Genomic DNA, 24,697 nt, shown 5'->3' on the forward strand with positions numbered 1-24,697 from the left:
CCACAGACAAGGGAGTAGCAACACTTGAGGGAAGGAAGACCAGAAGTTTTCTTTTGGACAGGTTGAGTTTAAGGAAATTAGCAGCCATCCAGTTGGAAATAGCAGAGAGACAGTCAGAGACACGAGTCAAGATGGACAGGGAGAGATCAGGGGAGGACAGATAGATTTGCGTGTCATCTGCATAGAAATGATTCTGGAAGCCAAAGGAGCTGATGAGTTTACCAAGTGAGGCAGTATAGATAGAGAACAGTAGGGGACCAAGGATAGACCTTTTGGGAACGCCAACAGAGAGGGATTGGGGAGAAGAAGCAGAGAAAGAAACACTGAATGAGAGCTGGGAGAGGTAGGAGGAGCACCAGGAGAGAGCAATATCTCGTAGACCCAAGATTACGGAGGATGAGAAGAAGATGTATCTACTACCCTTTCTATATCACTGTTACTGCTCCCACTGGGAGGCTATTCCAGGTATCCACATGCTGATCAATTATAACACACTACTGTGTGTCAGTCTAGAATCAATGCAGGTACAGGTGACCTCGCTGTGATCCCCCGGAGAGCAGGTTCAGACACATTTCGCTCCTGCATGGATTAAGTACAGGCTCCCGTACAGTTGCAATGTTTGTTCTTGGATAGTTGAGGGTGAATGATAACCGATCAGGTCAGGGAATAATCTGAACAAGCTGGAACAAGACTTAATTACCTGGTGTGTTCCGTCCCCTGGACCCAATTTCTTTCCCTGGATTGATAGAGCCAGTTACAATGTTACAAAATGTTTAGCAATATTCTGGCTGAGCTGCTACAATGTTGTAAAACACCAGGAAAGCTGTTTGGCAATGTTTGTGTACGGAATCAGCTGTTTAAACGGAGTGAAACACATCAGGTGCTTGGAGAGCAGCTGGAGGGCGATACGCAGGGTTTTACCCACATAGCATCCTGAGCTATTGCTTGGGCCCCTGACATTCAAGGATTAGGGAGTTATTCATTGGAAAGGTTTTTTTTATCCTGAGTGTTAGCTTACATCGGCCCGTTCTTGTTTATCCAAGGTTCCCCTTCCCCCATTTCATGGTTGGTAGCTCCAGGAAGACTTTCATTTATCCAATTTAGCCCAATTATTGTGTTCTTTCGGTATGTTACCCCAGGTTTTGCTCCCATTACAATACGGAATGTACAGCTGTGTAGGGGACCCGATAGTAAAATCAATCCCCTGCCAGACTTATCAACAGATTGTAATGGAGACTCGGTAACAATGTGACCTGCTCATTTATCTGCTGATTTACACGGCTGGATTTGAATTCTGATTGAGAGCTAATTTGACGGTTTCATTCGGCTAGATTCAGCGTTTTAGTCGTAATTTGGAATTCAGTTGCCGGTGACTTTGGGACTTTGCAGGCTATTTCAAGTTGTCACATTGAGTTGAATGGAGAAGCAGGTTCTGAGTGACAATAAATCTGACTCGAGGTGAATAAAGCTGCGAAGGGGCGCATAACATGATTATCCTCATTTACAGAGCGTTCGAGAACAAGCAGAAATATTTGTCAATAATCATTTCATGTGAACAGAGCATTTCCTTTTCAGATTATCGCCTGTTTCCCAAACATCACATTTATGAGCACTTTTAGTCTTCCGATTCTGTCAATGTAAATGCTATCCGTTCCCCCTCCCCGTTGGAGAGCTTGTAATCCAGTCTCTTATTTTAGAACTCAATAACATGAAGCGACTTGTCCAATGTCATTAAGATTTGTCCCTGGAATCTCTGCTTTCAGATCACTGGTACTATGGCCTTCCCATGAACGGTCCACAGCTAACTCCCCCACAGACCCCCGATTCCCCTCATCCCTGCCTTTATCTCAGCTTCCCAAGATGTGACGGAGGGAAGAAAAGGAATTTCGAAGGGTGTTTGAGAGCACTGTGTGCGCCTCTTGCAGAAACACAATGCAGACTGCAGCCTTAGTAAATTGATTGTGTTCTCAATATGGCCGTGTTCATAGGAATGCTTTGTGTGGAACAATATGCAGGTCATTGGGGGGAGATCTTTCACTATCCCAATCCCATAAATCATGGAGCCGTGGGTTACATAGGGAGCGGCTGTGTGCCCCTCTACTTACACAGTGATTTAGGGGATGTGAACGGCACAGGATTTGCCCATTTCTTTAACCCCTTAAGGACTAAACTTCTGGAACAAAAGGGAATCATGACATGTCACACATGTCATGTGTCCTTAAGGGGTTAAAGTGCAGCGTATGCAAAAGGAGAAGGTTTCAGCTATAGGTGTGTAAGAGAATATCTGTTATAGGTGTAAAACGAGAAGATATCAGCAATGAGTGTGTAAGAGAATATCTGTTATAGGTGTAAAACGAGAAGATATCAGCAATGAGTGTGTAAGAGAATATCTGTTATAGGTGTAAAACGAGAAGATATCAGCAATGAGTGTGTAAGAGAATATCTGTTATAGGTGTAAAACCAGAAGATATCAGCAATGAGTGTGTAAGAGAATATCCGTTATAGGTGTAAAACCAGACGATATCAGCAATAAGTGTGTAAGAGAATATCTGTTATAGGTGTAAAACGAGAAGATATCAGCAATGAGTGTGTAAGAGAATATCTGTTATAGGTGTAAAACGAGACAATATCTGCAATGAGTGTGTAAGAGAATATCTGTTATAGGTGTAAAACGAGAAGATATCAGCAATGAGCGTGTAAGAGAATATCTGTTATAGGTGTAAAATGAGAAGATATCAGCAATGAGTGTGTAAGAGAATATCTGTTATAGGTGTAAAACGAGAAGATATCAGCAATGAGTGTGTAAGAGAATATCTGTTATAGGTGTAAAACCAGAAGATATCAGCAATGAGTGTGTAAGAGAATATCTGTTATAGGTGTAAAACCAGACGATATCAGCAATAAGTGTTTAAGAGAATATCTGTTATAGGTGTAAAATGAGAAGATATCAGCAATGAGTGTGTAAGAGAATATCTGTTATAGGTGTAAAACGAGAAGATATCAGCAATGAGTGTGTAAGAGAATATCTGTTATAGGTGTAAAACCAGAAGATATCAGCAATGAGTGTGTAAGAGAATATCTGTTATAGGTGTAAAACCAGAAGATATCAGCAATGAGTGTGTAAGAGATTATCTGTTATAGGTGTAAAACCAGAAGATATCAGCAATGAGTGTGTAAGAGAATATCTGTTATAGGTGTAAAACCAGAAGATATCTGCAATGAGTGTGTAAGAGAATATCTGTTATAGGTGTAAAACCAGACGATATCAGCAATAAGTGTGTAAGAGAATATCTGTTATAGGTGTAACATGAGAAGATATCAGCAATGAGTGTGTAAGAGAATATCTGTTATAGGTGTAAAACGAGACGATATCTGCAATGAGTGTGTAAGAGAATATCTGTTATAGGTGTAAAACGAGACGATATCAGCAATGAGTGTGTAAGAGAATATCTGTTATAGGTGTAAAACCAGAAGATATCAGCAATGAGCGTGTAAGAGAATATCTGTTATAGGTGTAAAACGAGACGATATCTGCAATGAGTGTGTAAGAGAATATCTGTTATAGGTGTAAAACGAGACGATATCTGCAATGAGTGTGTAAGAGAATATCTGTTATAGGTGTAAAACCAGAAGATAATTAGAAGATCATTAACCATCGTTAGCGGGTTTCTTAGCTCAAGCTTAATGTCATTATAAGCTCCTATATTATACCCAACACCAACACCGGGACTTACTACGTTTTAACTTTACAGATAACGTACATCTTATACAGCGGATGTATTCAGCCAATCACATACCTTATACCTATGTCTAACCCCCCAATAAACTGATTTACTACACAATAATGAACACGGGTAAAATACAGTTTTATTACTCGTCTTTGGCTTTAATAATAGAGAATGTAAAACCGACACTGCCTATTAAACATTTAGAAATCAACGCTCTCTTTTATTCTCATTTAATGGGTGATTTCCTTTATATCTGTACTTTCTGCTCCGGTAACAATGGTGGGCGCTGCTAGGTCTCCTGGGAAATCCAGGTTGGAGTTTTGGAGGACATTACATAATATGTAATTAAGGACATGACCCCTGATCGCCTTTACATTAGCGAGCCGTATAACATGCCCGACACGTACTGCAGGGTTTTATAAAAAATTCTGGCGGACAGCAGAACCGTACGAACAAATTAAAGTTTCCATTAACGGAGTGAATATCATGGGCCTCACAGCCATTATATGTTTGCTGTGAGGGACGAATTCCCCGCCTGTGTTAGAGGTGACATTGAAGAGATTATGTTTAAAAAAAACTAATTCTGGGGCAAACTGCTATAAGCAAACCAATCGTTACGGGAACCTTTCAAATGTTCCTGCAGAGCTACATTTAGAGCATTGCCCCAGAATTAACTCACATGATTCAGTGTTTGATGTGGTACTTTGTCATCCGTGCAGATTTTTCATCAATTAATGCTCAATGTGGGGGTATCACTGTCTAAATCTACACTCACTGTGGGGTATTACTGTCTAAATCTACACTGGCTGCAGGCCCTCCGATATCTGCTCGGCCTGTGTAAATATTGAGTTAAGGGAATTAAATATAATGTGTTTGGAGGTAAACGTGTCCATATTCCCAGATCGAGGTAGTCGATGCTGGTGGTCTCGATTGCTCACGGTGACTAGGCACAGGGTCTGTAATGTTACTGGAAGAGCTGTATTGACTATACTGTGACCTGTGCTCTTAATTCTATTTTTTAGGCAACAGAATGGTCTTCAGATGAAGATACCCGGAGATCCTGCCAAAGTAAAGGGAAGATGGAGGTAGGATTGCCACGAGCTGGGTGTTTGATACGCACAATAAGAAAGAAGAATTTACATACATATTTATATATATTACGTAATCAGTATCAAGCAGAATAGTTATTATAAGAGTTCACATTTTTTACAATGTCAGTATTGATAGCAAGCAGTTTGGTTATTGCTGGAAACACCCGGGGATTATACTGGAGGCATGTAATGATATTACTAATATTAACTGATAAAATCATTTAATATCTGCTCTGGATTCTCAGAGAAACATAATTAAGGGAACGCTGTTAGTGGTCCATAGAGCTTACAATTAAATGCGTAGATCCCAAGTACAGCAAGCTGTTATTTTGCAATGATGATATTTGCATATTTATGACAAGTCTCCTAATTAGCACAGGTTTTGGTATTTCTTACTCCTCCCATGGCGCAGCTTGTTAAGAATAGTGTGAGGTGCATATCCAAAATGAACCCATATTAATGCCGGTATGAATGTTAGTTCCCTGTCACAGATCCATGCGGTGGGAGATAGCGCCATTTCAGGGGAGATATGCATCTAAGAGCACCGTAGTGGTTTTGTTTTTCTGTGTTGAAAATATCCGCCTCTTGTGAGCTAGAAACTGCGAGGTTTGGAGTGCGGCCACATTGGGTCTGTTCGGAGATTTAATTGCAGACAAGAACAACTGTTGCATAAAAGTCTTTAATAAGCAGGACTCTCTGGTGAGGCTTGTCCCGCAGGAGATTCGACAATACTGTCAAAGAAGGGACACTCTGTCAGAGATTACCTCTGGTGACAGACTACCTCAAAGCCTCAATTAAAAAATATTATTGTTCTAAACAGGCAATAAACTAGGGACTAATATAAACCAATCTGCTTCATTGTGGCAGACTGCAGGCTGTCTGCAGAGTGACTGTCAGCGCTCTCTGTATTCAGCTCTGTGAGACGGCCGAGGCGAGGGAGGACATGACAGAAACATGGGTTCTATGTGACAGCAAGACTGTGACATTTAACGTTTCTTTTCCATGTTGGCAGCGATGAAATGAGTTCACAGTCAGACATGTCAGAGAGACGGCATTCTGGGCAGGCGGATATTGTATCAGAAACTCAAAATAAATCACAAAACGAGATTTGAAGGCACTTTCTGATACCTTTACTACTCAATGAGGAGCACGACCATAAAAAGAAAAATACACTTTATTAAATAGGTCCACAAAAGCAGGCATCGCAAAATGCATATCAGACAATCGAAGCGTAAATCACATGATAATAAGATGCAAAAAATTCTGCAATTACTTCCAAACAGGTTCATACGTAACAGAATTACTACTAAGGCAGAACGTTACCAGACATTACAACCCAACAAATAATACATAGAAGACAAACCAATTCATACAGAAATAGTGAGAGGAGGGATCTCCGTGCCACGCATGCGCGAACGGTGCATAGAACGCAACGTGCCTTCCAACCACACAAAAGCATCTAAGTAAACCAATGGGGCTTCTCATTGAGTAGTATTTGTAGATTTATTTGGTCCTTGAGGAATAGGACCTTTTTTAAACGCCCTGTCTCATTTTTTACTTATTTTGTTTTCGGATATTTCCTCTGATAGCATTTGACTGGGTGTGCCTACCTTTACCTAATTAAAATTAACTTTCTGATACCTTCCCATAACTGCAAACTGTCAAGGCCGGGATTTTACTCCAATCTCGGGAAGAATGGGCAGATTCCTGGAGTGAATGGGCAGATTCTAAATGTTTTTGGACAGATTCCTGGTGTGAATGGTTAGATTCCTGGAGTGAATGGGCAGATTCTAAATGTTTTTGCGCAGATTCCTGGTGTGCATGGTTAGATTCCTGGAGTGAATAGGCAGACTTCTGGAGTGAATGGGCAGATTCTAAATGTTTTTGGGCAGATTCCTGATGTGAATGGGCAGATTTACATTTTAAAGTGACGTATTCTGTGTGAACGGGCAGATTATCAGAATAAAGGGGCACCTATTGTGTGAATTGGAAGATTCTTTGTGTGATGAGGCAGATTCTCATGTTGATTGAGCAGATTTGTAATATAAATGGGTAGATTCTCAATTGAAAGGGGTATTGTCACTTCCCAATATTTTCCATGTTCACTTATACCTATATTGTATAAACATGCATTTGTGAGATGCGAGAAATAAAATTAAATGTAGAAATCCACAGCTCATTATCCTGTAACTGGGCGCCTCCATCTTAATTCCTTGTCACTCATTGTTATAAGTTCTGCCCTTCACACCTGGCGTTCAGACATGAAACAATGTTTCTATTTCTCCTCTTCATTTGCATTGTGTGCCCTGGCTGTGCCATGTTTTAACTTTATCATGATTTAATTTGCTAAATCTTCAATATACGTTTAAAACAAACCAGAATATCTCATGAAAATAGTTAACACACGTTCTATGTGATTTGTAATGTTTTTCTATTCAATAATGTGAATTCCAGAGGATGGATATTTACCATTTAAAGGGGTGCCTTAGGAGGTCAAAATGTTGCTGTTGTTTTTGTTTCATTGAAACTGCCTGTGGCTTCAACACCTTGAGTACCTGGGGAGATTCTTTGTTGCCCTACCAATAAAAAGTGACATATTCTTAGTGTAGAGGGGCAGATTCTCACCATGATGGGGCAGATTCTCACCGTGAACGGGCAGATTCTTCAGATAAAACAATCTGAATCTGACGTCTTCATAGTTCTACGCTGATCATATATCACTTTATCTCTGTGGATTTTGTTATTTGTCAGATGTGAATACAGGTGATACCGTGATCTGTAAATGCTGTCATGCTAGGGATTCGATAAAGGCTGGGATTAGAAGCACAGAGGACTTGTCATAGGACAAGAAAGGGCTAATACGTGACATTTCTTGGGAGCAGCTCATTGTAAACGCTCCGTACCATTCATGTCCATAGACCACAGAGGGGAGGTGCAAGGAACACTCTAATATTAAAAAGAACTCATTTATTTTTAATGTTAACACAAAATCGTCTTACAACTCACCTGCCATTATACAGAAAGTACAGACCATGGCTGTCAGAAAGGGGATTTCCTAAAAAATCTCAATATACATGAATTAAAAACAAATACTGTGTTAAGATATCAAGATGAATGTCTGTATCCCTTTAATAAAAAGGAGTTTTGCAGTGCCACCTAGTGCATTCTGTGAGCAACTGCAAGATCCCAACGTGAGTTTACTTGGGTTATAATTCATAGTGGAATGTATTCTGGAAATTGTGAGAATGACACATTTTAGGTAAAAATAGCCTAAATATAAAATTGTCCAATTCAGCTATTTTGGACTTCTAACCGTTTCTTTGGGCGTGGTTGGAATCCAGCAGATAATTTGGATCCTTGCTATATGATCACGGCAGCTACAGGGACATTACCTGCACTCCAACACACTCTGCTTTATGTTCTTTGCCAGGCATGGTTACGGTAGTTATGGTGTGGCAGATGGTGAATTGGCTGAGGATTCGTGGAAATGCTACGATATGAAATGCCATAGTTAGCCGTAGAATCCCTAATGCAGTTTTTGTTAAAAATGTCCTCTGCAGACAGTAATAGGCCAGGATTACAGGCTATCCCTGTGGTGTCTCGCCGAGAATGGTCACCGATAAAAGGACACTCCAGGCACCAATACAACTTTAATGCATATGATATAGTTATGCAAATACTATAGTTTTTGCATTAAATTTGTAATTTTTTGTAGAATGCTGCACCATAAGCCTGCCTCTTTAGACACGCCCCCTCACTCCAGAAAAATACTTCCTTATCAATGTACGTACACAGCTCAGTCATTGACAGCACTGAGTAATTGAACTACTATGCAACTTGCATTAGAAGGCGAGGACACCCAGGGAGGTATACAGTAAGGATATCGCTACCTGCTTGTTGGTTTTCTGACTGTCTGCACCCAGGCTGTGAATTAAAATCCGCTCACCCAGTGCTGCTAGGGGCTGAGCTGTGTACATTGATGTGGAACTCTTTTTCTGGAGTGGGATGGGGGTAAGGAGGCAAGGTTAGGGTGCAGGATTCTATAACAAATACAGCTTGTTAAAGGAACATTTTTTTTACAATATAGTAGATATACCTCCTATGAAAACATGCATGTATTCTCTTATGGATATTTTCTCTGGAACGGTATATGAAACACATCTTGCCTACAGCCCTTTCAGTCTGTGCAGGAGAATACTGTGATAAGAGGTTTCTTGCTGAGAAGCCGAGAGTGCACACATGATCACAGCTTTCTAATGCTTCTCAACGAGCTGTAATACATGTGATCTCTAGCTTACTGCACCTGTCGCTACTGGTAGCTCTGTGACGCTAAGAGAACCAGGAGAAAACATCCGGACTGTCTAATTTTACAAACTGCCACAAACAGTCTGGAATGTTCCTATCAAATGCAGTAAAGTTGTACTGGGTCCCTTTAACCCCTTAAGGACACATGACATGTGTGACATGTCATGATTTCCTTTTATTCCAGAAGTTTGGTCCTTAAGGGGTTAACTCACCTCTGCTAAAGCAGGTAAACGCTGAAACCTCAGCCGGTAAGTGTGTCCTGAAGGCAGGTGTGAAGAATGCAGCCTGGGGGACGTTGAGTGCCTGTCACTGCATATTCCCGCATTAGGGCTTTTAACCGATTTTGGGAGATTGCATGAAAAATGAGTCATTTGCATCTCATTATGTTTTTACATTTTGAGATATTTCAGTTGCTTTATCTGTTAATTGATGCTCTCATTCCACTGGGAGATGGGATTTCAATTCTTAAAACCAAAAATCTTTCATTGTCTGACCTTTGCAAACGCCTGCGGTAAACGCTGAGTTAAAGACATGTATTCAATAAAATGTGAAATTAATTTTGAATTCCTGGTGATTCACAGTGTTTGTGAAATATTCCAGAGAATCTCGGGGAAAGGGAAGGAGTTATCACACAGAGAGAGTTAATCACAGACTCTGCATCACAATGAAATATTCCAGTAAAATACGTAAAATACCTCAACCCGTGAAAACCCATTATGGGCAATTAATCGCAGCTAGTGCGTATCATTGAAAAGACAAGGCGGCTTCATATCAACGTGTGACAAGAGAAATGTGCCTTTAAATGTTCACAGGAGGATTGCCAAAGCCCAAAAGAAACTTTTCTAATTTAGTAACTGTCCAATCGGTGATATGCTGCCTTTTTACTATCTGTTTTCACGTTAAGACCCAGCGTATATATGTCATGTGAAAAAGGCATCGTCTATGGACTAGCATCCTAATTTAAAGTACACTGTGTTCCAACAGAACGTTCACTTTAATAAATATATTGATAGGAAAAGTGAGGTAAAGTAGAATGGATGAGCTTTGCTCCCTGTGAAATACATTTTAAATGGAGTTAGATTTAGAATACCTGCCATTAAGTGTTTGAAAATCCTGACGGATCGCGATTTAAAAGAACAGACTTTGAGACTAAAGGCCCCTCGGGCCCCGGGATTGTAAATTAAGCCTCCATCCTCTTCATTGTGAAATGACTTTATATAATTGTATATTACTGTATAAAATGCTGTCTTGCACTTTACCCACGGTTTCTGAAGGGGTAAACCTCTTGTAAAATGATTTGCATTCCTGCAGTCCTGCTGTTATCTATGATTCCCATGATGTCATACGATGCTCACTGTATACTTTTCATTGCATGGTCCTGCGTGGCCGACTCTTATCTCTCTCTTCCAAGAAAAAATTCTAATGAAAACAAATTTACAAAAAATAATATTAACCCCTTAAGGACCAAACGTCTGGAATAAAAGGGAATCATGACCTGTCACACATGTCATGTGTCCTTAAGGGGTTAAACAAACTCTTCCCTAATTTGTCTTGTGATATTGTTTGAGTGCATTGGAAATTTTGGAGGTTTTTTTTTATAAAGATCTGCCTTTTATTTTGGGGTGTGGGGGTGACAGCCGTTTTGAAAGAGGAATGTCTAAGGACACGTCATAGTAGAAGGTCTCTTTCCCGTTGTGAGACTTGTATTAGAAATGCTGTAACACTGTCATTGGTCACATTAGAGGGAACTCTCCCCTTCTCCAGGCTCCATAGAAGCCGCTAACTCGCAGGGTTCTTCACTACACTGAGAATTCAAAGAGAATTTCACATTTAAGGCCAGAGTAGTTGAATTGGTAGCTGAGCTGACTTAGATCATTTTTACAGTTTGACTATTTTTACCTGGAATTTGAAATTCTCTTTGAATTCTAACTTTAGTGACAGTTTTCAGTCTGAATCTGTGTTGGCCCTCTCTGATAGCACCCCCTGCCCCTGCCCCCCCCCCCCACACCCCCCCCCCCCACACACCCCCCCCCCCCACACCCCCCCCCCCCCCACACACCCCCCCCCCACACCCCCCCCCCCACACACCCCCCCCCCACACCCCCCCCCCCACACACCCCCCCCCCACACCCCCCCCCCCACACACCCCCCCCCCACACCCCACACCCCACACCCCCCACACACCCCACACCCCCCACACCCCCCCACACCCCCCACACCCCCCACACCCCCCCACACCCCCCCCACACCCCCCCACCCCCCCACACACCCCACACCCCCCCACACACCCCCACACCCCCCCCCACACACCCCACACCCCCCCGTCCCCCCGTGCATGCTGACATGCAAACCCTGCGGCCCCGTCGTACTGCTCCATAAATAAAAGTATTCAGCAGGAGACCCACAGCTGCTGCCATTCAGACACATTGATTGTAAAATATGGGACAAGAGAGTAGTTTGAATTTTGCTTGTTAAAGTGTAATTTGTGCCGAGCCAGCTCGATTTGGTTCAGACTGGGAGAAAGTGGATCTGAACAGGCGCACACATATCCAGCCTGTAAAATACGTTAAATCAGCCCCAGTAACACCGGGGAGTTTAGTTTATGTGGATTGGGGCAGCGATTTTAAAGTCATAATGGCTTGTTCAATTATTTGTCTCTCTCTCTCACAGCACTGCAATGGTTAAAGTGCAGAAACAACTGATCTTTGCCGCAATTAACCAACAGTATGCAGTTTAGTAATTTATTTCTGCTTTCAATTCCCTGGGAGCCTATGCCATGTAACCACTACTCCTGCTTTATGACATTATGGGGCTCACAAATCTGTGAGTTGCTGTATAATAATATCCAAATGGCACATTCCAGTATTAAGTCGCCAAAGTGAGAGATTAGCTGAATTTTAACTGAAATCATCCCCCTCCCACCTCCCCCCCCCCCCCCATTCACAATGCAGCATTTAGTGAACAGAGCCCTAAGTTGATAGGAATGTCTCCCGTCTCCCATCTACTTCAAAAATCTCTTTTATAGATAACGCAATGACGTGACATATTAAAACCTTTTAACATTTAGTACGCCCGCAAATAAATCTCTTCTAATTAGTTTAGGGTCAGAGGGAAGATTTGTTCATTAAATTGTGTATTTCCCTCAAAAGTGATCAAACCTCCATGTGACAATCCCCCATAAATGCGTTTTTTTATTTTACTGATATAGAAAGGAGCTCCCCTCCCACCCCCCCCCCCCCCCCCGATAACAGAGGAGATGATTATAGTCTGCCGTGTTCACTGTTACAATATATGTAATTATATATATATATATGGGGACAGGGCACAAATAGGATGACATTACAGGATAAATGATAGCCCTCTAAGGGCAATTATTCCAATCACATGGAGAACGTCTCTGAAATTAAGGGCCTTATTCACTAAATAATGACCAAAATAACCACGTTACAAAAAGTGCAGCATTTGATCTTGTGTTTGCGTATGGATGTAAATCAGCTGTCAGTTTGCACTAATTTACCATTTTACTAATCCCTTAGTGTTTGTGCAGCATGTAATGAATTCTGGGAGAGGAAAAGGGGACATCATTAAAATATTAATTTAAAGCCAATTGTCTCAGCTGTGAAATTACAACTTCAAATGTATCACAGAACCTCCGTGAGTCCTTTTTAATTGGAATTTACCAAACATTAAAAACAATATAAAAACAGAGCTAAAGTCTGTTTTCAGCAATATTTCGCTTTTCCATCCATTGACGTATTAACGACATGGAGTAAAGTCCCTCCTATTCAGCATGCCTGCCTCAGGATTGTTCCCAAGATCATCTCAAGATCATTTCTGCCAGAGGTTCTATCCACTCTAACCGGTTTGTGATCCCAATAAAGTTGGATACATTGTGGCCCATCTTGGATCTTAAGGCCCTCAACCTGTCCGTCAGAATTCCCACTTTGAAAGTCCTGCCTTTGGTGCAGGAGGGTCAGTTCATGAGAATCGTGGAACTGAAGGAAGCAAATCTTCACATTCTGATCCATCTGGATCATCTCCGGATCCTGCAGTTTCTCTTTTAGAACTGGCACTTCTAGTTTGTCTTCTCACTTCATGGGCTAGCCATAATTCCCAGGGTGTTCACCTAGGTTCTTGGCACCTGATGCTGCAGCGTGTGCCTTCGTATTGAGTTTGCCCTGTAAATGGATGATATCTTGGTACACAAGGCCTTTTTGCTGGTTTGGCATATCTGCCTGCTAGTCTCTCTTGACTGAGTGCTCACTGGTGCCTCAAACGTAAGTTCGATTCTTGGGGTTCATTTTGGACTCCCTGGAAATGAGGCTTTGCCTACACCTTTGGCAGTGGGAAAATGACTTCGGTGTTCCTTCTGGAGTCCCTCATGGTTGGTTGTTAAGACGGACCAGTTGGGGACTGTCAGGAATTCCATGTTCTTTACCTGCTCTGTCGGGATATGTGTTTATATTTATTTTGTCCCTGGGGATACAATAAGACCATCTTGTCAGTGTCATGTTATCATGTATGTGAATGGATCCCTAAATTTATAACAAATTCCCCATTAGTAAATGGTTTCTCTCTGAATGATCAGTCACGGAAAGCCCTCAATATTAAACCTGGCATCATCTTTGCTCTTCTCCCTCAAACTTTATTGGCATCTCTCCAAATTGGAACCTTGCCCACCCTGCCCGTGACCCCTGAGAGCAGGTCACGCGTGTTTCCTGGAAATATGGTCCAGGGTTTAAAGTACCGCACCAGAAGCGGGGACACACATGGTGACATCAGTTTACTTCTAGATTTAAAGGGACAGTCTTATTTTTGCTTCCATGAACTAGAATTTTTAAGAGAACATTATTATTATGAATTCAGCTCCCATGTAAAAGTGGTTGTAATATTACCTGTGACACTAAAGACCTTTAACCCCTTAAGGACCAAACTTCTGGAATAAAAGGGAATCATGTCACACATGTCATGTGTCCTCAAGGGGTTAAATATTGTGAAAATATTCCTTGTTGAGAATAAAACATACATGTGGGATTCGTAGTGGAACGTCCATCCCAGATGCAGATTTGTTTCCACGAATGGTTCGTTGTGCATTCTCCAGTCTTGACCCATGCCTTGCTCCTGATTCTGAATGTCTCGCACACTGTCCTCGTCTGTTTACTGCTTCCCTTCTTTGTGTTTGCCCTGTGTGTAGCCTGCTTTGTCCTTGGCCTATAAACTGACAGTCTGTATCCCTCCGATCCTGACCCCCTATTATCTATCTTTACTATCTCTAGTCTGGGCAAAAATGTAACCTGATCATCAGTAAGTCCTACAGACCCTCTATCCCAATGGCTAAACTTGTAAGTTAGCCAGCTGGAGGGTGGCCGGAGGGGATGCTCTCTCTTGACTAATCCTCAAGCCATCTCACATGAGTGAAGTCCATTAGTTTGTTGCCAGATTATGGAATCACAGTAGAAGGGAGAACAAATATAATGAGCTAAATCAGAAAACCAAATAGTCATATTGTGTGGATAAAATACATTGTAACCAAGGCTGGAACTCAACACAACATGCTCTACCATCTACAAACTGCATAGTATGAAATCAGCAGGGGATTACTCGTCTGCGGAGTGTTAAAATCCAGGTAAGCTGGGACACACAACCTGACATGTTTTGCACTTGCATAGGCCTATGACTAAGCACCTATTGGTGTGAAACATGACATTTTTTTTTACTGGTGAGTAAGTATTAATAGGCCTATGACTAAGCTCCTATTGGTGTGAAACATGAATTTTTTTTTTTACTGGAGTAAGTATTAATAGGCCTATGACTAAGCTCCTATTGGTGTGAAACATGATTTTTTTTTTACTGGTGAGTAAGTATTAATAGGCCTATGACTAAGCTCCTATTGGTGTGAAACATGATTTTTTTTTTACTGGAGTAAGTATTAATAGGCCTATGACTAAGCGCCTATTGGTGTGAAACATGTAAGGCTGTTGCTGACGTGCTGGCTGCCTTTCTGTGTGTCCTGGGTTTTTGGTCCAGGTTTTGCTGGTCTGTAGTTCAGTTAAAAAAAGTACCACACACAATACTAAGCCGTCCCAAACCAGATCCAGGGATCTATTTCACTGCAGTTTAATCAATTCTCATATATTTTGAGTTGACCATCTTGCTGATATGAAGTTCTGTAACATTCCGTGTTCGCTTCTTCTAACAAAAGATTTGTGCGATCGCTCATGGAGATGCAGTTTGATAAATTTGTTCCCCCTCTTTCTGTGTTGAGCTGCAGTGAGCCTTCTTTTCCCAGCGCTGATTGATGGAGCCGACTTGTGCGGCTCTGTGATGTGTATCCCTCCTGCCACTGTCAGCCGTGCAGTGTGCAGTTTGAAGTCTACTTTTCCTTCCTTAGAAAGTGCAGTCTCCGCACACGGTGGGAATATGGGGGAATGGGGGGGCTGTGACCTTCTCTCAGGATGGACGTGAAAGGGAATCTGGATGTTTTACTTTGTAACGGCCCTCGGTGTGAATTATTTGGGTTCTGTAACTTCAGAAATGCTGAGAAAGGGTACATCCTTTTGTATCCTGTGGATACTTTACTGTTCCATGGATTTCTGGTGGAAATGTCGATTCAGGTTTTAATTGGTTAATTAACATGTGCTTTGCGCAACAAGGAGAGTCAAATATATATAGTTATAATTTATGGAAGAAATTGAGAAGTGGACACACGGCTGTCTGCCGACACGTTTTCAGGAAGAGGAACTCGTTAAATGGATGGATTACGACCATTGTTAGAATCATGGTACAGGTAGGTATAAATGGGAGCCCAAGGCAGGCTCTGCACACAATGAAATGGGAACCGCTATAACACCTGCATATAGCAGTATGGAGTACTGTCTGAGTCACAGAATTACTGTGAGCTACCAAACTAATACTGTGATGTAATTCCAGTAAAATACAAGTTTAGCAGGCTAAGATTGCCACAAGGCATATGTATGTATATGTGTTTGTAGTATCAGTTAGTTAATTACACGTAGCTAAGATACTGTTATCACTGTACTGACCAGGTGCAGGAATGTAAGAACTGGAATTACGCGTCCCTCTCCTTTGTATCAGATGAGCCACGTGGTTAGACCGGATGGATGAGTTTAGACTCTATTTATTAAATAGGTTAAGGGTATGTGTGGGTGTAGTTAATTGTGGGAGGAGCTACAGTGCTATATAAGGAATGTACTCTATGTATTCAGTACTCAGACTTTGCTGTATTTTGGTGACGCTAGTCCCTCTGAGTCCCGATCGGTGATCCAATAAAGAATCTCTTCCTTCCTGAAGAAACCTGTGTCCATCTCTCTGTGCTTGGCTTCCGTCAGTTTCTCCGGTATCATTTGGTGCATTGGCCGGGAAACTCATCGTTCAACGGTAGCTGAGAGGCAGAGGCGTGAGACGGTCTATCTTTGCCCACGTTCTCTACGGCTGCACCCCTGAACTTCTGCGTGGACCTCCCTTCGTCTCGGCGCCACTGGTCTGTTGTCCAGGAGATCATCGGCCTCTACGTGAGAAGTGCTGGGGTGTCCCCGTCGATGAGTGTGAACTCAGGTTCAGGAACGAGGAGGTAAGACAACTGCTGTTTTAGACGGCAGGACCCACTAGGGGTATACCGATTGTGCGGTAGGCCCAAAGGGGTTTTGAATCTGTGTATCTGCCCCCTCTGTCGGAGGGAAGGAGCGAAGGCGCACCGCTCGATCGAACGCTCTTTAGTCAGACCGTTTGATTTGGTTAGTCAGGCGGGGTCCTGGTGTAAATAGCCCTAGCCGGACACCGGTGTCTTGTCTAGACTAGCGTTCTAGGGTGTATATTACGTTCGCTAGGTCGGAGGGACCGGGAGACTAAGCGGCGCCTGTGTAAATTCGGTTCGCTAGTTCTCATCCTATCTGGGCTAAGTGGGAAGGCGTGTAAATTTGGAACCCACTAGACTTTTGATAGTGCGACTAAGAGGCGCCTGTGTAAATTCGGTTCTCTAGCTCGCTATATATGTGGTGATTGGGCAGTGTGGCTAACCAAAACGGGTGTATATAGTTTTAGGTAGTCCATTCAAGGTACTGGCCAATAGTTTAGTTGGGAATTGTAAATGTGTTAACGATTGTTTTAGTAAAGTGTATATCTTGTTAGATAGCGCGAGCTCAGCCGTCTAGCGAGAGTGTTAATAGTGTGTTGCTGTATTATAGTGCACGGTACCATAACCCTGTATATTTACTGACATTATATAATAAGTACTAATCATTGTCGTCCATTGCATGTTTAACACCATAACCACTAATAATTGTATTGTGACCTTAACTTGTGCTTTGACCTATGCTAACCGTACTGTAACCGCTATTTGTAAAAGACGATGTTACTGGGGTGTGTTATAGACGGGTAATTCGTATATAGAGAATTATAGCGTGGGTGACTGTATAGTTACGCCAAAGGGCATAATATTGATTATATAGTGACTGGTGTAACAGCTGTGTGTGTACGGGAATTCCCTGAGTGTTTATTGTTATTGTGTACGTTTCACTTGGTAACCGTACCACGTGGTGCTGTTGCCAGAGGAAACGGGTGTGACTGTTGAATAGTACGCGTGTATAGTATTCGTTGTCGACGACGTTCCATTGTTAAGTATGGGTGCGTCGCAGTCAACGATTCCGGATCCCTTAGGATGTATGGTTAAGAATTTTAAAAAGGGATTCAAAGTTTGTGATTTTGGGGTAAAGATGTCTCCTGTACGTTTGGTCACTTTGTGTACTAGGGAGTGGCCTACTTTGGTTGCGGCATGGCCGCCACGTGGCAGTTTGGATCCAACTCTGGTACAGCGCTTACACGTGGCTGTATCAGGTAGGCCTGAACTTTACGGCCAGTTTCCTTATATTGACTGTTGGAGACAGGCCGTAAATGACTCGCCAAAATGGCTCCAGACATGCCACGAGGAGCAGTGTCGCCTCATGGTAGCTAGGACTTGCTCGTCCACTAGGACTGGTGTTAGGCCCATTTTGGACACGCCCCCTGAGTCCGAGATCCCTTTGCCGCCCCCTTACTTTCCGTTAAGAAGAAGTGACGCAAACGCAGGAAGCCCTGCACCCCTCCCCTCATTACCCTCATCCACTTCCGCTTCCTCCTCCAGTACAGGATCCACCCCCCCTCGTACTAAATCTCCCCTTCCGGAACCAGAATCCACCCCCATTAGAAACGAATATCCTGATTTGGCGCCACTTCAGACTTCCGGTCAAGCTTCATCTAGCTCGGCTCGAAGTGTTTTATTTACGACCTTTTCCCAAAACCGACCTCCCACATCCCCATACCCTATCTCTCCCCGACCGGAACCCATGACTGACGCCTCTCTACGTAGCCCCATCCAAACCCGACAGTTGACTGGTGCCCAACAATTAAAGCACTATCAGATGCCTCTTCGTCTGAATCCCGGGTCAGCTTATATCGATGCCGCAGGTCAAATGGCACACGCTGACCCAGTCTTCGTATATGTCCCATTTACCACTACCGACCTTTTAAACTGGAAGACCCATAATTCCTCGTATACTGAGAAACCACAAGCCATGACTGATCTGTTCACCTCAATAGTACAGACGCACAATCCGACATGGGCTGATTGCCAGCAGTTACTAATGACTTTATTTAACAATGAGGAAAGGACAAGAATAAATCAAGCAGCCATTAAAGCATTAGAAGATAGAGCCCGTGCTTTGAACCAAGCTAATCCAGCAGCATGGGCCGCGACACACTATCCCAACACCGATCCCGATTGGAACGTAAATGGTGCTGATATGGTTCAACTCAGAGCCTATAGAGACGCTATAATTGCTGGCATGAAAGCCGGAGGAAAGAAAGCCATTAACATGTCGAAGACAGTTGAGGTGATCCAGAAAAGCGATGAAGCGCCCAGTGTCTTTTATGACCGATTATTGGAGGCATACCGCTTGTATACCCCCTTTAATCCGGAAGACGCAGACAATTCCCGAATGGTTAACTCCGCCTTTGTCAGCCAAGCATACGGAGATATTAAGCGCAAGCTACAAAAGTTAGAAGGGTTTGCAGGTATGTCCATCACCCAACTAATGGAGGTAGCAAATAAGGTCTATATGAACAGGGATACAGAAAGTAAGAAAGAGGAAGAGCGCAAGATGCGTAAAAAGGCTGATATGCTAGCGGTAGCGATCGCAGGCGTAGATAAACGGGGCCCAGATAGAGGCAATAATAGATGGAGTAGGGAGCCTTTGAGTAGGGATCAATGCGCGTATTGCAAGGAAGAAGGGCATTGGAGGAACGAATGTCCGCAAAGAGAGCAGTACGAGAGAGACCAACCCAGGGCAGGCTACGGAAACTTTAGAGGTAGAGCGAGAGGTAGAGGAGGCCCCGGAGGGAGTAATGGTTATAGAGGGAGTAATGGGAACAGAGGAAGTGTTAGGGAAGACAGGTATATTCCAGCAGCGCAAAGGTCCCGCGATAGAGAAGGTAGGGACTTTGTAGGATTGGCTGACACTGTCATGGAGGACTATTGATACCGACCGGGCTCCATCCCCCTTGGTCGAGCGGAGCCTATGGTCGATGTATCAATAGGGGGGAAAAGGAGTGCGTTCATGATCGACACTGGTGCTGAACATTCAGTGGTGACTAATCTAGTTGCTCCTCCATCTGGAAGGACTATTACTGTGATAGGAGCAACTGGAAGAAGTGCTGAAAAACCGGTTCTTAAAAGTCGACTCTGTACATTGGGAGGCCACGTAGTAAAACACCAATTCCTTTATATGCCTGAATGTCCAGTCCAATTGCTGGGACGTGATATGCTATCAAAATTACAAGCGCAGATTACGTTCCTACCAAATGGAACAACATCCTTAAAGTTTAATGGACCTTCAGGTATTATGACTTTATCCGTACCAAAGGAAGAAGAGTGGCGACTTTATACAGTGTTGACTAGCCAAAACCCTAGGAGTGATGAGACATTGTTTAACATACCAGGAGTTTGGGCAGAGAACAACCCACCAGGACTGGCCCGCAATATTCCACCAATAAAAATTGAACTGAAACATGGGGTTTATCCAGTGAGCCTAAGACAATATCACATTCCGCAGAAGGCTAAGAAGAACATCCAATCCTATCTGGATAAGTTCATACGGTATGGTATCCTAAAATTCTGTACTTCCCCCTGGAACACCCCATTGCTGCCTGTTCAAAAGCCCGGTACAGATGAGTATCGACCTGTGCAGGACTTGAGAGCAGTCAATGATGCGGTTGTTAGCATACATCCAGTTGTACCCAATCCATATAACCTGCTTGCTTTAATTCCGGGCGGGGCTACTTACTTCACAGTCTTAGATCTCAAAGATGCCTTCTTTTGCCTCCGAATTGCCGCAGAAAGTCAATGTATTTTCGCTTTCCAATGGGAGAACGCTGTAACGGGCTCAAAACGCCAAATGACTTGGACAAGACTGCCCCAAGGGTTTAAAAATTCACCTACCCTATTTGGTTCAGCCCTAAGTCAAGATCTATTGGATTTCGAGTCCATCCCAGGAGAGTGTGTCTTGTTACAATATGTAGATGACTTGTTGATAGCAGCAGTTATAAAAGAAATCTGTCAGCAAGCAACGCACGATCTACTACACATTCTCTGGAAGGCAGGATACAAGGTGTCCAGAAAGAAGGCTCAGTTGTGTTTGCCAACTGTCAAGTATCTGGGATTCCATATCTCTGAAGGTCAAAGGATTATGGGGCCAGAGAGAAAAGAAGCTGTCTGCCAAATACCAATACCCAAGAATAGAAGACAAGTGCGAGAATTCTTGGGGGCAGCAGGCTTCTGTAGGATATGGATTCCCAGCTATGCGATACTAGCAAAACCTCTGTACGCAGCCATCAAAGGTACAGAGCACGACCCCTTCTTATGGACCCAAGAACAGCAAACGGCATTTGAAGATGTGAAGAAGGCTTTGATGAGTGCCCCAGCATTAGGTCTACCTGATCACACACGACCATTCTACTTATATGTACACGAGCAAAGAAGAATGGCTGTGGGAGTATTGACACAGTACTTGGGATCATGGCAAAGACCTGTTGCCTACATGTCTAAGCAACTGGATGCAGTGGCCAGCGGACTTCCACCTTGTCTAAGAGCCGTAGCTGCAGCTGCCCTGCTAGTAGCTGAAGCCGATAAACTCACTCTGGGTCAAGAACTTTATGTACGAGTCCCACATGCAGTACAGACGTTGTTGGATTACAAAGGAAATCATTGGTTTAGTAACAGCCGTATGACCAAGTATCAAGCAATGTTGTGTGAAAACCCAAGAGTGCATTTAGAGACTGTAAACACCTTAAATCCAGCTACCCTTTTGCCACAACCTACTGAAAGTCAACATGATTGTTTGGAAGTAATGGATGAAGTATTTTCAAGTAGACCAGATCTTCGTGATTTTCCCATCCAGAACCCCGATGTTCAATATTACACCGACGGCAGTAGTTATGTGAAAGAAGGGATCCGCTATGCAGGATATGCAGTAACAACAATAGACAAGGTGATAGAAGCTCGGCCACTGGCGAAAGGAACATCAGCACAAAAGGCAGAATTGATAGCACTAACACGAGCGTTACAATTGGCTGAAGGTTTAAGAGTAAATATCTATACGGACTCTAAGTATGCGTTTTTAACCACTCATGCCCACGGAGCTTTGTATAAAGAAAGAGGACTACTGAATTCAGAAGGCAAAGAAATCAAGTACGCAGCTGAAATCCTACAACTATTGGAAGCAGTGTGGGAGCCGAAAGAAGTCGGTATCATACATTGTCGAGCGCATCTGAGAGGAGATGGTGATGTAACCAAAGGAAATCGGATTGCAGATAGTGCAGCTAAGCGTGCTGCTGAATCAGGAAGACAGGAGTATGTGGGGCATATAGCTGCTCTTATACCAACTCCACTGTCCCAATGGACTCCAGTTTATACAGCTCAAGAAGAGGAGTGGTTAAAGACTGAACCGGGAAAGTATTTGGAGAACAAGTGGTATCAGCTAGAAGATGGAAGAATAGTCATACCAGCATCACTAGCGGTAGAAATTGTCCAAAATTATCACAACGGGACACATTCTGGGAGAGACAGTACTGAAGAATCTCTCAGGAAACATTTCTACATACCAAGATTGTCCAACTTGACTCAGGCCATTGTACGCAGATGTGTAACGTGTGCTAAGAATAATGCAAGACAAGGACCAGTAAAGCCACCAGGAGTCCAGTTTATGGGGGGACTCCCCATGTCCGATCTACAAATAGACTTTACAGTAATGCCTAAATCGGGTGGACATCGTTACCTGTTGGTAATTGTGTGCACCTATTCAGGCTGGGTAGAAGCATGTCCTACTCGTACAGAGAAAGCAGGAGAAGTTGTAAGATTCCTGCTACGAGAAATAATACCCCGATATGGACTACCCTGTTCTATAGGATCGGACAATGGTCCAGCTTTTGTTCATCAGTGCCTACAACAACTGACTCATATGCTTGGTATAAAGTGGAGGCTTCATACTGCATATAGACCCCAGAGTTCTGGTAAGGTAGAGAGAATGAATAGAACTATAAAGAACCAGTTGGCTAAAATGTGTCAGGAAACCCAACTTAAGTGGAACGTTCTCTTACCCATAGCTTTATTGCGAATCCGCAGTACCCCTACCAGAAGGATGGGCCTCTCTCCTTTTGAAATCATGTATGGGCGACCACCTCCCGTACTTGGTAACTTAAGGGGGGATTTGAGTCAGTTGGGAGAAGGAATTACTCGGCAGCAGGTTGTAGAATTGGGTAAGACTATGGAGGAGGTACAGAAATGGGTACAAGATAGATTACCTGTGAATATTTATCCCCCTGTTCATAGTTATCATCCAGGAGACCAAGTGTGGATTAAAGAGTGGAATAATGTACCGTTAGGGCCCAAGTGGAGAGGTCCTTATGTTGTTCTTTTGTCTACCCCTACAGCGATAAAAGTAGCCGAAGTGACTCCGTGGATACATCACTCCAGGGTTAAACCAGCAGCAGTCGATTCTTGGCAAGTTACAGCAGATCCAGAGAATCCCTGCAAGATCCGGTTGAAACGCACTACTCAGTCGGAGTAACGAGGAATTATTGTGGATTACAAATTTTATTGTTACAGGTGTGAGTGAGAAGGCCATAATAAAGCCTGTCCGCTTACCAACACATAGTGTATAAGCCAGGAAAGTCTCGAAGGGACACCTGTGAAGACGAGCAGAACTCCATTCCCTGCAGCCCTCACATCCTGGAAGCTGAGGTTCCATCGCACGGACGAAGACTGAGGATGACGGCGAAAGATGTGCTTTTGATTGTGTTTATTTATATGTGTTTTTATATTCAGGAAGGTAGAGGTACCGACACTCCTAGCTGTGAGGTATGCATTAAGACTACGAGAACAGGTAACCATATTTCCCAAACCCTAATTTGGCATTCACAATACGAATGTAAAGGAGAGGTATCAAGATGTAGATACCTAAATATAGACTATAGTGTGTGCTATTTAGGAGTAGGAGAACCTAAGTGCTTCAGTCCAGAGTATCAACCTCGTACAATTTGGTTGACTCTCAGGAATGGAGATCCTCAGGGGACCCTAATTAATAAGACGGTGTTAGAATCCGTACATTCTTCGGGTGTTCTGCTATTTGATGCATGTAAGGCGATATCAAGTGGTAGAAAACCGTGGAATGTATGTGGGGATCTTAGATGGGAGAGGACGTATGGGTCTAATGATAAATATATTTGTCCCAGTAGTAAAAATAAATATGTGAGTCCTAGATGCCCAAATAAAGACTATAACTTTTGTCCATATTGGTCTTGTGTGGGGTGGGCGACTTGGGGACAGACAGTAGATAAAGACATGATAGTGACTAAGTTGCCGACTAGCCCTTATTGTAAGTCTATGGAATGCAACCCAGTCCATATACTTATTAATAACCCCGACAAGTTCCTAGATAAGTATGGAAATTTATTTGGGTTTCAGATATACGGGACGGGTTTAGATCCTGGGACATTATTGTTTATAGGAATAGAGACTGATACGGTATCCTCCCAGACTCATCAAGTATACCATTCCTTTTATGAAGAGATGAGTATAGATAATAAGATCCCCCATAACGCTAAAAACCTGTTCATTGACCTAGCTGAAAGTATTGCCGGTAGTCTTAATGTTACCAACTGCTATGTGTGTGGAGGTACTAACATGGGAGACCAATGGCCTTGGGAAGCAAAGGAGGTAATGTCCGGTTCTGAGGCAGTTGACCAATTAATATCTACACAAGCCGATTATCATATGAGTGTTAGAGGTAAATCTGAGTGGAGATTAAAGACCTCCATCATAGGTTATGTTTGCATAGCAAGGAAAGGAATAATGTATAATACTTCTGTAGGAGAATTAACTTGTCTAGGGCAAAAAGCTTATGATGATGATACAAAGAATACAACTTGGTGGTCGGCTTCAAATGTCTCAGAACCATCAAACCCGTTTGCTAGATACGCCAATTTAAAGGATGTGTGGTTTGATCTATCTATCACATCTACCTG

The 24,697-nt window shown here is 42.9% G+C and overlaps 1 protein-coding gene across 2 annotated transcripts in view; it reads left to right on the forward strand.

The window, feature by feature from the left end:
* SEMA5B (semaphorin 5B) overlaps positions 1-24,697 on the forward strand; it is a 323,405-nt gene that overhangs the window by 193,864 nt on the left and 104,844 nt on the right. For both annotated transcript variants that reach the window (XM_063429186.1, XM_063429187.1), the window contains one exon: positions 4,751-4,813. In XM_063429186.1, the coding sequence (XP_063285256.1) occupies positions 4,751-4,813 (63 nt within the window). The remainder of the gene's footprint in view (positions 1-4,750; positions 4,814-24,697) is intronic.

This window comes from Pelobates fuscus, chromosome 8, assembly GCF_036172605.1.
Source record: "Pelobates fuscus isolate aPelFus1 chromosome 8, aPelFus1.pri, whole genome shotgun sequence".
Classification (NCBI taxonomy): Eukaryota; Metazoa; Chordata; class Amphibia; order Anura; family Pelobatidae; genus Pelobates; species Pelobates fuscus.